This window comes from Tamandua tetradactyla, chromosome 5, assembly GCF_023851605.1.
Source record: "Tamandua tetradactyla isolate mTamTet1 chromosome 5, mTamTet1.pri, whole genome shotgun sequence".
NCBI lineage: Eukaryota > Metazoa > Chordata > Mammalia > Pilosa > Myrmecophagidae > Tamandua > Tamandua tetradactyla.
The window spans coordinates 126,326,024-126,340,183 of NC_135331.1; the positions used below are offsets into that span (position 1 = coordinate 126,326,024).

The 14,160-nt window shown below is 33.6% G+C and overlaps 1 protein-coding gene across 8 annotated transcripts in view; it reads left to right on the top strand.

Annotated features, from left to right (window-relative positions):
* FAM135A (family with sequence similarity 135 member A) overlaps positions 1 to 14,160 on the top strand; it is a 133,033-nt gene that overhangs the window by 100,283 nt on the left and 18,590 nt on the right. For 7 of the 8 annotated variants that reach the window (XM_077162193.1, XM_077162194.1, XM_077162197.1 and 4 more), the window contains 7 exons: positions 1,080 to 1,234; positions 1,456 to 3,811; positions 5,255 to 5,415; positions 7,451 to 7,542; positions 8,153 to 8,250; positions 10,220 to 10,371; positions 12,028 to 12,138. In XM_077162193.1, the coding sequence (XP_077018308.1) occupies positions 1,080 to 1,234; positions 1,456 to 3,811; positions 5,255 to 5,415; positions 7,451 to 7,542; positions 8,153 to 8,250; positions 10,220 to 10,371; positions 12,028 to 12,138 (3,125 nt within the window). The remainder of the gene's footprint in view (positions 1 to 1,079; positions 1,235 to 1,455; positions 3,812 to 5,254; positions 5,416 to 7,450; positions 7,543 to 8,152; positions 8,251 to 10,219; positions 10,372 to 12,027; positions 12,139 to 14,160) is intronic. The other variant, XM_077162199.1, reaches the window with a different exon arrangement.

The window sequence follows — 14,160 nt, forward strand, 5'->3', positions numbered from 1 at the left end:
TGAAGTATCCTAAATGCCTAATAAATAATAATAATAAATGCCTCCCATTCCTTCTGCTGAGTATATTTAGGTCTGGTTTTATTTGGCTTTAAAGGACATTTTGAGGCTATTATATTGAATTAAAGAAGCCAAACAGAAAAAGCAGACACTGTATGATTCTATTTATATGAAGTTCTAGAATTGGCAAAACTAAGGTGAAAAAAGAAGCCATTGTCTTGACAGTGGGGAAGGAGTTTTGGGAGATTGACTGGTAAGATGTGAGGGAACTCTGGATTGATGAAAATATTCTGTATCTTGTAGTCATATGTCAAAATAGGATGGCTGAAAGTTGTGTATTTCGATGCATGTTAATTGTACTGCAAAAAAAAAAAAAGCCTGTAAATAATAAGAGAGTATGAATGTGATTAGTGTGGTGGAAGTATAGGTAAAATAAGAATGGCAAAGTGTTAGTTGTTGAGACTGGGTAGGCACGTGGGATCATTATCCTCTTCTGTTTATTTTGATTTGTTTGAAATTTTCCATAAGAAAAGATTGTTTTTTGTTTTTTAATTATTTTATATTAGAAAATTACCCCACTTTTTAAAATAACTGTTAATTTTATTCATCAGTTTATGTTCAGTAGAGCAGTAGCAATGGGAGACATTTTTTCCCCCAGTAACATTATTAAATAATTAGTAGGCGCTGGGATTTTGGTGCTTCTCCTATATTCTATTTGCGATAAATTAGGAATTCAAATATTAGGCATATATACTCACTTTGAAATAACACAAGAAAGTATAGGAAAATATGATAGAAAAAAGTTTATTAATTTAGCTAATTTGTTTATGCATCTCAAGTTCGAAGCATTTGATATCTACTTAAGAATTTTTATAAAAGAGTAGAATCTTGTTACTATAATATTCATTTTACCTGTTGTTTTTTTTTTTGCTCTGATCAAGGGGCCTTTTTTTTTTAAGGAGGTTATGTCTTGAGGAGATTGATGTCCAAAATTAGTGGGGAAAGGAATGAGGGTAAATCTGAAAAGTGGAATTGGGTATAACTTTTTAAAAATTCAATCTGACTTAAGAAATATTTTTCAGTGCTCAGAGTCATCTACAGATGTGCACAGCTATCAAAAATACTTCCTTCTGCAGTTCTCTTCCACCCCTACCTATTGAATGTAGTGAATTAGATGGAGATCTCAATTCATTGCCAATAATCTTTGAAGATAGGTATTTAGATTCTATTATTGAAGGTAAGTATAATCTAACTAAAATATATAAGCTATGTGTAATATTTTCAGTATATTCATCCTAATATCCAGAAAACCATTCCCTCATGTGGAGCAGTTTTTTCCCCATCTAGTTTTATTTGTTTTTGAGGATATTGAAAAGTTACAGTCAGAAAAAATATTCTTAATTTTATGAGTTCTCACAACTTGTTTTAAACCTGAATCTTTTTTTCTTTGGATAAAAGACGTAGATGCACCCTGGATGGGAATTCAGAATCTTCAGAGATCAGAGTCCAGTAAAATGGATAAATATGAGACTGAAGAAAGCTCTGTAGCTGGACTTTCTAGCCCAGAGTTGAAAGTCAGACCCGCTGGTTTCTCCAATATTTGGTATTCAGAAGGTGAAAAGCAGCTAACAAAATATCTAAAAGGAAAGAATGAAGAATCATATAAGTCCAAGGTTAAGGTTACTAAGCTCATAAAAACAATGAAATCTGAAAATTCAAAAAAATTAATAAAACAGAACTCTAAGGATTCTGTGGTTTTGGTAGGCTACAAATGTTTGAAAAGTACAGCATCAAATGATCTCTCTAAGTACTTTGAAGGCAATCCTTCACATAATCAGAAGGAAGGTCTGGATCCTTCAATTTGTGTATATAATTTTGACCCAAAATCCTACATCAGACAGACAAGTCAAAAGGAAGCTAGCTATTTGCCACCTAATACAGAGAGAACTGAGCAAAAGTCTCCAGATATTGAAAATGAAAATGTGCAACCAAACCAGTTTGATCCTTTGAACTTTGGCAGCCTAAATCTTTGTGCAAATTTGTCCATTTCAGGTAAACTTGATATCTCCCAGGATGATAGTGAAATTACACAAGTGGAACACAATCTGGCATCTAGAAGTTCATCAGACGATTGCCATGATCATCAAACAGCCTCATCTTCAGGAGTTAGAATAATTGAAGTAAAACCCAGTAATACAGATCCTTTCAGGGGAGAGAAGATAACTGTTAAAATAGGCCTGTGGACAGAACCACAGCAAGATGAAATATTTGTGAATAATTTACAGCTACCCAACTTTGAGTCCTTAGACTCTAATGGTAAATCTAAATCTATAGAAATAACACTTGAACAGGAAGCTTTGCAGGAAGCAAAGTGTCATTCTATTGGAGAATCATTAGCTAAATTAAGAAGTAATCTACCTGCTCCTTCTACAAGAGAATATCATGTTGTAGTAAGCGGAGATACAATTAAATTACCAGATATTAATGCCACATATGCCTCATCTAGATTTTCAGATTCAGGTGTTGAGAGCGAGCCAAGTTCTTTTGCAACACACCCAAACCCTGATGTAGTATTTGAAACTGTACAAGGGCAAGGACCTTACAGTAATGAAAGATTATTTCCTCAGTTTTTGATGAAATCTGATTATAATGTAAAATTTTCATTAGAAAGTCATTGTACTGAGAGCACAAGTGCTTTAAGTGAAATACAGTCATCTTTGACTTCCATAAACTCTCTTCCTTCTGATGATGAACTGTCACCTGATGAAAATTCTAAGAAATCTGTTGTACCTGAATGCCATCTAAGCGATAGCAAAGCTATACTAAATCTAGGAACAATTGATTTGCCTAAATGTGATAGCAAAAAGTCAAGTATTGTTTTGCAACAACAGAGTGTTGTATTTTCAGGGCATTTGAACAATGAAACTATAGCAATACATTCCTTAAATTCAAGTGCTAAAGACCCTGTGCAATTTGTTTTTTCAGATGAAACTTCCAGTGATTTGAAAAGTAGTTGCAGCTCCAAACCTAACTTGGATATTATGTATACAGGCTCTGAGAGTCCTGATAAATCTAATAACGCTGAAGGGACAGCAATTACTTTAAATTCGAAACTGGTTTGTTTAGGTGCTGCTTGTGTTTCAGGTTCAATTTCTACTAATACAGAAGTTAGTAAAGATAGAACTATGAAAGGAAAAGATAATGATGCATTAAATCTCGAACAAGTATATTCAGAAACCCCTGCAGTTAAAAGTGACTCTCATTTGGGTACAAGTGACCCTTTTTCTGCTAGTACTGACATGGTAAAGCAAGGGCTTGTGGAAAATTATTTTGGTTCTCAAAGCAGCACGGATATTTCTGACACATGTGCTAGTAACTACAGCAATTCAGTTAGCTCTCAGAAGGAAACTTCTGAAAAAGAAATTAGTACGTTTCAGCAGGAACAAGATAAAGAGGATGAGGAGGATGAGCAGGATCATCAGCTGGTTCAGAATGGTTATTATGAAGAAACAGATTATTCAGTTTTGGATGGCAGAGTAAATGCTCACTGTACAAACAAAAATGCACTAGCAGAAGAAAAACTTATAAAATCTGAAAAAATAAACAGTGAATATCTGAGAGATGGTATAAATATGCCTACCGTCTGTACATCTGGTTGTTTGTCCTTCCCGTCTGCACCACGAGAGTCTCCAGGTAGTGTTAAATATGTGAAAAGGACATTTGATGCCATTACAAAGCAACCAAGCAGCACTACTTACAACTTCACTTCATCAACTTCCTGGTATGAAAATTCACCAAAACCTCAAATACAAGCGTAAGTAATGGAGCAATAGTGTGTGCTACTAAATATAGAGAAGGTTATAAATAGTGCTTAAGGGATGATGTTTCTGTTTTCTAAATTTTCTAATACAGTAAGTGATTCTTTTAGATTAGCTACCCAAAATTGAGAAGCAAGCAGAGTATACACTTTTGACCTGTAGTTCCCCAACTGGTTATCCTATTCTATAAGCTAGGCATTCCTGATTAGATTTAAATGGTCAGTTGGTAGTTTTATGTTAGAATTATGGAATAATTGAAGTTGAAACCTTTTTTCATCAGTGCCTTGCATTTATCCCACCTTAGCTCCAGAGAAAAGCTAAGTTTTAGAAGTATATCTAGGGACTACAGAAAATATGAGATAATGAATCACAGAATACTAGAAACTTCCTAATCCTAGCAGGTCCATATTGCCTCAGCCTATTTCAGTGGTTTCCAAAATTACAATTTCGTAGGCCAATAAAATATCCAGGAAAAGTTGAGGTTGACATAGGGAAACTAGCATGACACTGGTTCTTAAAATATTCTACTACCTCACCCCAGACTGAATCGTAATCTCTGGAGTATGAGGTCTGGGCATGTCTACAATGGATTTTTAAAATTTCCTTACTAGTCCCATCTGAATATCTAAGATCCATAGAGCTAAAGTTATTGAAACCAGTGGGTTAATACTGGCCCATTAGAGAATTATAGTATGCTGAGGAAGCTGAAGGTTATACTACCTTCTGGGTATCTCAAACTGTCTCTAGATACTAAGGAAAACAGTAAGTAGTAAGTCTTCACCCAGTTCGGTTTAATATTCATCAGCTTCTTTGAGTTTTACTTTTATCAGTCCAAATGATATAATGTTAAATAGTCATTTTTGATATTTAAGATACCAGTTTGGCTAAATTTGTCACATTTCAAATAATTATATGCTACCATTTGTATTCAGTCATATCCCTCTTGCTCCTGCTCCTTCTCAAAACAAATAACATATGCTAAATACTATAATATTATGCTTTGTAGAATAAACTTCCCTCATATAAGATTTTAAAAGAGAACAGAATTGGTTACAGAATAAATTTCAGATTGTCATGTTTCTGGTATCTCTCCTAGCTTCATTTCTGTGCATACAATGCAAAATTTTGCAGAAAGCCTAGCTTCACACCTAGAATTTACTTAGTTGATTTCAAGTTTAACATGTTCATTATGTATGATCAAATTATCTACTAAAAACAATAAAGAAAATTGTCCTTCTTTAATATTTGAAACTTTTTGAAGTGGCCAGAACTCTGATTTCTAAGTCAGGGTTAGATGACCCCACATATTTTCATGGTTTTAAAATCAAATATTGCTAGATTTCCTCCTTTGCAATTCTGTAAATTCAGCAGATTGTCGTCTTGATTCTAAAAACTGTGTATGATACCAAGTAAAGCTTATGTTTTATATTTCACTTCAGCTTTCTTCAGGCAAAAGAAGAATTGAAGCAACTTAAGCTTCCTGGATTCATGTACAGTGATGTTCCTCTGCTGGCATCCTCTCTGCCTTATTTTAGCATGGAAGAAGAGGATAGTTCTGAAGATGGAGTACATCTCATTGTTTGTGTGCATGGTTTAGATGGTATGTGACATCCTATTGATATAACCCATAACAACCCAATATATTTTCTTTTCCTAATAGATCTCATTTAGTTTTATTTAATCTCTAGACTGAAAAATTATTTATTTATTTATTTATTTTTTGGCATGGGCAGACACCAGGAATTGAATCCAGGTCTCCAGCATGGCAGGTGAGAACTCTGCCTGCTGAACAGCCATGGCCCGCTCTGAAAGATTATTTTTAAATTGCTTTAATTAATTAATCTTTTTTTAAACAGAAATATGCTTAGTTTTGCCAAGTATAATGTTAGATTTCTGAAGTAAATTTTTCCATGGAACTGACAACTTTGTGTTTATTTTAACCTTGAATTTTTCTATCTTCTCCCTCGTTATTGGTCTTTTTAGCTGCCACCTCATGGCAGTCTTTTCTCTCTGTTTGATAGTTCCCTTTTAGCTTATGGCTTTAAACTGCGGGCCAGAGAAATCGAAACTATTAATAAGGTAGTGGTGAAATTCTAAATATCTGGCTTAGTGCTGTGGATCCATGACCCCTATTTTGTTTACTCAACAAACTTCTCTAGAGGTAGAAACTATGTTAGAAGATGCCAAATATCTCTAGACTAGCAGAGTATTGTTGTATTTTGATGTGATTCCTTAACCAAAAAGCTGGCAAAGGATTTCATAGATTATAAGAATACTAAACATAGGTCTGTGCTCATAAATTCATATGAAATTGGGAATTTTTCATAAAAACAAAATCTGATTCAAGAAATGCTTTTTTCAATACAGACCTCCCCCATCCCCAAACTATAAAATTTTCAAAGAATTATCCCCCAAGAAAGACTTCTTGGATCAGTGGAACAGCTGACATATTTTTCTTTCAGTTTTCAAGAAACAGATTAATCCTGTTACAAAGTTGTTCTAGAACAATAGAAAAAAAGATGGAATGTAGCCCATTTTATTCCTCAAAATTAACCTAAATGTGTTGTCAAATCTAATAAAGATATCACACCAGTACCCCAAAATCAGTAGAACAGTTTGACATAAATATGCTTTAAAAATTCTAGCAAATAGAATCAATATGTCAAACTAAGTCAATGTAAAAAATAGGGTTTAATCCCCAGAATGAGAGATCATAAAGAAATTTATTAATAAAATATGTAAGATCAGCAAAAATTCACATAACATTTGAGAATTTTTTTACTTCAGTGTGTGTTTTAGTTCATAAGCTGCTGGAATGCAATATACCAGAAACAAAACAGCTTTTAAAAAGAAATTTATTAAGATGCAAGTTTTATAGCTCTAAGGCCTTGAAAATGTCCAGATTAAGGCATCAAAGGACAGATACCCTGGTTCAAAAAGGGATGATATTCAGGGTTTCTTTCTCAGCTGGGAAGGGTACATGGCAACCAGTCTGTTAGTTTTCTCTTCTCATTTCATAAGGCTTCCCCAAGGACATTTTCCTTCTGCTCCAAAAGTCTCTGGCTGCATGGACTCTGTTGGTTGTTTCCAAATGGTTCCCTTTTAAAGGACTCCAGTAACCAACCCTACCCTGATGGGTGGAGACATAGCTCCATGGAAACCATGTAATCAAAAGTTACCACCATTGGGTGGGTCACATCTCCGTGGAAACAGTAAAAAAAGATCCCACCCAGGAGGATTAAAGGACATGGCTTTTCTGAGGTACACAACAGATTCAAACTGACACAGAGTGCATTGTATGATCACAACTGGAATAGGCTGTAAACTTGTCTTCACAAACTTAAAAGTATATGATGCAGTATGCAAGAGTAGTTCAGTGGTAAAATTCCCAGCTGCCATGTGGGAGACCCAGGTTTGGTTCCCAGCCCATCCACTTCCCTTCCCAAAAACAAGCAAAGAAACAAACGAAAAAGCACACAAAAACAAAAATTCAACAATGGTGCTGCAGTAAGGAGATACTCACATGGAAAAAGAATGAAATATGACTCCCGCCATGCAGCATACAAAGAAGAGAAAAGTATATGGTGATGCACTTACATTTTTTACTTTGTCTATCATAATTTTTCTTTTTCTAGGTAACAGTGCAGATCTTCGATTAGTTAAAACTTATATTGAACTTGGACTACCTGGAGGAAGAGTTGATTTTCTGATGTCTGAGAGAAATCAGGTATGACATTACAGTGTTTTCAATGGAAGCATTTTATACCAGTTCAATCTGAATTTTAGCTTACTACATTTATAAAATGCCTGTGGTAGAAGAAATCATTTTTCTGATTTCTTTGGAATTTAACATACGTGTATCCAAAAAATACATACGATTTATTTACATTTTGACTTACAAGTTCTTGTCTTCACATCTGGGAAAATACAATTTTTTCTAGAAACTCACTTTGTTTTTTAATGTGTCTCCATACATATATGTATTTCTATATTCCTACACACACACACACACAGAGGCAGATATGTGATATGTATATCATAGGGAATTTTTGTCCACGACTTTTTGGGAGTGGAGTACATGCACAGGGAATCTAACTGGAATCTCCCACTTGGCAGGCAAGAATTCTATCACTGAACTGCCCGTGCATCCTAGAAACTTGCTCTTTGTGTTAATGCTCTTTGTGTTAATTGTAATATAATGAATATTAGATTCACTATTTTTTCTGGTCTTAGTCATGTTTATCAATACCTAAATTTAAAATAATGTTTATATACAAATTTTTGTGTGCTTGTGCATATTTTAGTATAAATAATATGTGCGTTTTGCTTTTCTTTAGAATGATACTTTTGCTGATTTTGATAGCATGACTGATCGCCTTCTGGATGAGATAATACAGTATATTCAGATATATAGTCTAGCCGTATCAAAAATAAGGTAACTTCTATAACATTACACAATTTATATTTAAATTTATATGAATGGTCAAATATATAGGATTTGTGGTAGTTTAGTTGCCCTGCTCTTAAATAGAAAAGAACACCACTCAAACTAATTGTTTTAAGGGGAAAACATTTAATGATTTTAGAGAAAGGGCATATATTATATGATTCCATTGATATGAAATTTCGAATAGGCAAACCCATAGAGACAGAAAATGCATTAGCGGTTCGTTAGGGCAAGAAAACAGGGGCAAGACTAGAGGGGTAATAGCTAAAGTGTGTGGAATTTTTTTTGAGGTGATAAAAATGTAAAATTTTTTGTGGTGATAGCTGCATAACTGTGTGTATGCTAAAAACCATTTGAATTGTACACTTAATTGGATAAATTGGATAATGTATGACATATTTCAATAAAGATGTTACAAGAAAAGATTATAAGGAACAAAAGAAGCAACAAAATAATTTCAGAGTTTCGTGACTATCCTTTTTGAGTTAGTTCTCCACAAGCAACAGGTGATGATCAAACCAGTATGTCTCATTATAGATTTTGTGCTAAAATGAGAAAGAGAAAATTTTTTGTTTCTTCAGGTCCAATAGAAATAAAAGTAAAATGCAAAACTATTCTTCCTTCCTTAAAAAGGATAGGGGAGAGCAGGCCGTGGTGGCTCATCAGGCAAGAGTTCTTGCCTGCCATGCTGGCGGCCCTGGGATTCGACTCCTGGTGCCTGCCCATGTGAAAAAAAAAAAGGGTAGGGGAAACTGATTACATTCATATCTCATCCCACCTAGGTTAGGGGAAGAAGCTGGCTCTGTGTACTTAAAATGTGTGTCTCCAATTTGAAGTATAGAGTAGGGAATAAGGAGAGATATTCAGGTTTATATTTAAAGTAATTAAAAAACATATACACAGTTCTCTTCAAATATGGGGGGAGGTACGGGTGAATGGTGTTTTCTTGGAGGGGGGATGTTTTCTTCTAATTCTCTTCATTTAGGATTTCTTAATATTTGCTGTTTACTATATTTTCTACAGTGGTTATGTATTCCTTTTATTTGTGTATTATTTTATAATGATAAAAATAATATATTACTCCAATTTTTTTCATTCATCCTCAAAAGTAGTCCCTCTCTTTTAGATTAGATTGTCAGGTATCAGCCTTTACCCAAAAGTCCCATCTGGTTGATTGTGGACTGCTAGCTACAATCATTACTCCTGCCCCACAGCTTTAGGAATTTCAAGTTAAGAGGGAAGTTTGTCCTGAGCGTTTTACTAAATATGTGTGTAAGCCTGCTTTTAGACAATTTTCAAGTTCTCTTCTTTCACTATTAGTGGTTCCCTTGGATTCCCATACAATTTCTTGTAAAAGTCTGGTGAATAAATAGGCTCTTTGATTTAAACAATTCCTTAATGTGCAGTGCTTTATAAATATTAGTTATTCTTTTTATATAATCAGAGACTCATAATAGGGAAAATGTATATATTTTATTGTCCTTTAAGTACAGTTCCATTATTTTGTTTGAAATCTTGAGATAGAAAGTAAATAATTTGTGTTTCTGCCAAAGGAGGCAAATTTGCGATTGAATCAATGTATTATCACTTTAAAAATGTATTTCTAAGAAATTACAAACTACTGTGTTAAAATTTTCTGGTAAGTGATATTTGTTTCTATATATTAACTTGTGTGTGTGTGTGTGTGTGTGTGTGTGTGTGTGTGTGTGCATGGTCCGGGAAATGAACCCTAGATTAACTTTTAAAATGATATAATTATGGGAATTTTCCACTACATTCTCAAATTTTTTTCTTCAAAATGTGAGTTATATCACTTCAAAGTATCAAACCATAATTGTAAAACATATTAGAAAATTTCAAATTCTTAGTATTTTGTATCTATGTATAGTGATAGTGGCTTTGATTTTTGTTTTTAAAACTACTACTTTAGGAGAAATGTCATTTTTTTCTGTTATAGTTTTATTGGACATTCATTGGGCAATTTAATAATTCGTTCAGTGCTTACAAGGCCAAGGTTTAAATATTACCTCAACAAACTTCATACCTTCCTATCTCTTTCTGGGCCCCACCTCGGTACACTCTACAATAGCAGTGCTCTTGTTAATACAGGTAATACATTTAATTATTTTGTTTTAAAAATATGGCATGGGGAGAAAATTCAAATATGAATTTAATATTTCCTGGTGTTTATTTTAGAGTCAATTTGTCATGCTTCCAGTTTCATGAAATAGAACATGTAGTTATTTTTCTATTTTATCATCCAGATGAACTATGCTATTAAAAGTCATTTCAGGGCGGGCAGCAATGGCTCAGTGGCAGAAGTCTTGCCTGCTGTGCTGGAGACCCAGGTTTGATTCCCAGAGCCTGCTCATGAAAAAAAAAAGGTCATTTCAGAAAATGAGTATTGACATATTGAGATGGTATTTGTCAAAAATTAATGAACATTTTTCCCTTTTTCCATTAAACTGTCTCTAAATAAAATGTTTGTCTTATAAATACGTATTATGTGTTTCTTCGAGTTGAACAGAGATCGAAGAATTGTCTGTATTTCATTATAAAATTTTAAAATATTTTATATAGAATCTTAAGTCTGATTTTGGGGATAGTTAACATTAATGGTTATTATGAGAAAATAAATTCTAAAATTTTTAAAGAAATTAATTAACGTCCTCATTTTGATTAGAATAAATATTTCCATTGAGAAATATCTGATTCTTGACTTGTCTTCTGTTTGGCTGGGTTATTTCCTTAGATTTTTTTTTTAATGGTTTATAGTTTAATCATTTGATTCCCACTATAAGAATGAATTAGATTCCATTCAGTCTGTTTTCATTGATCCCTGAAATTCTTATTTCCATTTTCTTTTCCACTTCTTTTTATTGGGAACAAACCGTACTCTGTTCCTTTATATACCATTTAAAATCAGTGATACTCAAAATACAGCCATTTCTAAATTTTTACCATTTCAGAAAGAGGGCATGAAAAAAATGAAACTCTATAAATAATACAAAATAGAATCCAATACGAATAGGATGCAGTATTTTGAATTTCTTTCTTCACAAAACTTTTTCCATTTATACTTAGAACTGTCAAATTTATTCAGCTCAATGATTTTCTACCTCTGCTCCTTTCTATAATATTAGGAGCAATGAAAGTGAACATTAATATTCCACAATCTTGGAAACTGGTTCCAGAGCAATTGAGAATTCACTTAATTTCCTTTAAGGGAAGATGCATTTAAGCAACTGATAATATAATAGTAACTGATAATATAAAGAAATGTAATTAAATATGAAATTAAATTATAATAATCTATTATTAGAAAACATTACCAAATTGTCTACCATAATTTTTGTAATTATATATCAACCAAATACTCAGTGCTTAGACAATTTGATCTATCGTTGTGTTTGAAATTTTCCTCCCTCTGTTTCTTTATAATTTGAGTAAATATATCAAGGTATTACAGTTTTCCCACATTTGTTCTTCATTTATCAATTTTATTTTATCAATTTTATTACCGAATGAAATAGAAATAGTAAGCACTTCATCAACCACCTTTAAACCACAGTTAATCTGTGTGCGAATGTGTATGTTTATATCTGCTCTCAGAAAATTGAAATAATTTGCAAATAAATTTTTATCTGCCAATAAAATGCTAATTTGGGGGTGTCATTTTGAAAGGTATATATTAACATTAATAACTTTTGCATATGTAACCAGTATATTTCCAGTTATACTCACATATTGTTTATAACATTCTAGGTCTCTGGTTTATGCAGAAATGGAAAAAATCAGGTTCTCTTTTGCAGCTGACATGTCGAGATCATTCAGACCCTCGCCAAACTTTCTTATACAAACTTAGTAATAAAGCAGGCAAGTATATAGTAGTATGCACATGAAAATCTTTTTTTAATTAACCTATAGAAAATAAATTATCAGCATGTCTTTCTGATAATTAAAAAAGTATCTTAGCCTATTGGATTTCTTAATGATGAAATAGCAACTCACAGTTAAGACTAAGCAATTGAAAGAATGGGTCTTTACTTTTCTTTCACATGATTTATCTTTAATGAGCTTTACAGCTACCTTAAAATTATTCTAAAGATTTTAGCATTAATAGTTCAAAGCTAATTTTAAGTTAGTCTCTAATTTTGAACTAAGCCTTCGCATGTCCTAACCCTCGTCCTTCTAGCTGCTACCCCTCAACTCTTTTTACCAACTGCCATCTTTTTTTCTGTCTCCTGTTCCAGGGCTATCCACCATTTCTGGAAAATGTCAGAAACTAAGCTATTAATAGTTATTTTTTTTATAAAATCTCACTCCCAGATGAACCTTTTAATCATCTTTTATTAACTGATTATTAAATATATTCCCCCTCTTGTATATATATTCCAAGACTTTTACAGTCTTAAGTCCCCAGCTGCTCCTTTGCCATTCTCACTCTCTGTAAGTGATCTTACCTCCTACCTTACTGAGGAAAATAATGGTCTCCAGTGTAAGTTCCTGCAGCTTCTCCATTCCCTATCACTAATTTTTTTTTTCTTTACATTCATGTTTGAACCTAATCTCCTTAATTTGATTTTAAGTCATTTACTCCATTGGTACTCAGGATTTATCTCTTTATCCAAACTATGATATAAGTGCCCAGTATTTTTATATTAACTCAAACCTAAGCTACCACCTAGGGTCATGAAGTGTGGCTAAGTACTTTTACCCTCATCAGTACCCATCTATACCTCTACCTCCCTCTCTGACTTAATTTCTCTCTTGGTTGACCTTTGTGAACATGCAGTACTCATTTTGACATCTGGGTAAAGGCCAAAGCTGGCTGACTGATTCACAAATAATAAATGTTACCCCAGCCTCAGTGACATCCACTCCCTTTGTTTGAATCATCTTATAACACCTGTAATAAGACTTAGGATGGAAGCTTTAAAACCAGCTATCATGTCTGTCATTCCTGTCAGTCTTCACCACATGCCCCTCCAGTAATACGCTCTCCAGTACTCATAATATTGCTCTGTGCCATCTCCTTTCTCCCTACCCCCAACTTATCCTCATGCTAATATTCTGTCTGCATTCCTTTCACTGTGTACACAGAAATCTCCATTGCAAGAACAAACTACCCTCATTTTTATCCTCTTTGATAAAGGCTATCTTCATTTCTTTGCAAAAGTGGATGCAGTTATGAAATCTAGATTTTGCCCACCGTACTTCCAGTTCCCACTCCCTCTGGCTTTAGAACAGAGAGATTGTCAAAAGTTCTTTCAAAAGAGCTAGATAGTAAATATTTTGACTTTGGAAGCCGTGCAGTCAGTCCCTGTCATAACTACTCAGCCATACCATTATAGCACAGAAAGAGCAATAGATAATATATAAAAAATGAGTATGACTGTGTTCCAATAAAATTTTTTTTATAAAAAAGAGAAAACAGGCCAAATCCCAAGGTCCATATTTTGCCAACCCCTACCATAGAAGAAGCTTCGTTTATCACTAAGTATCTCCTAAAGTAGAGGAAATATCCCTCTTGTTTTCCACTTTCAATTGCAATCCTTCCTCCCCCACTGCCTTATATAACCACTTCTTTGAAGGTTTTTCTGCCCCTATTCCTGCCAGTGTGTTCACCCATATGGTTAAAACTAATTCTTTTCATCTTCTAAAATTAAACTGTAGCACCACCTGCTATAAAAAGCTTTTCTTGATACCTTCTTTAAATTACTGCTCCTTTGCTCACATGGTACCAGTATATACCTTTATTTCCCAAATCATATGTCTCTAGAACTAACCTCATTAATGAATTCCAATCTTCCTAATTACTTAGTTTAAAACATCTTTGGTGTCACCTTTGATAGACCCCACCCACTTCCCATTGGATAGATGAATGAGTGGATGGAT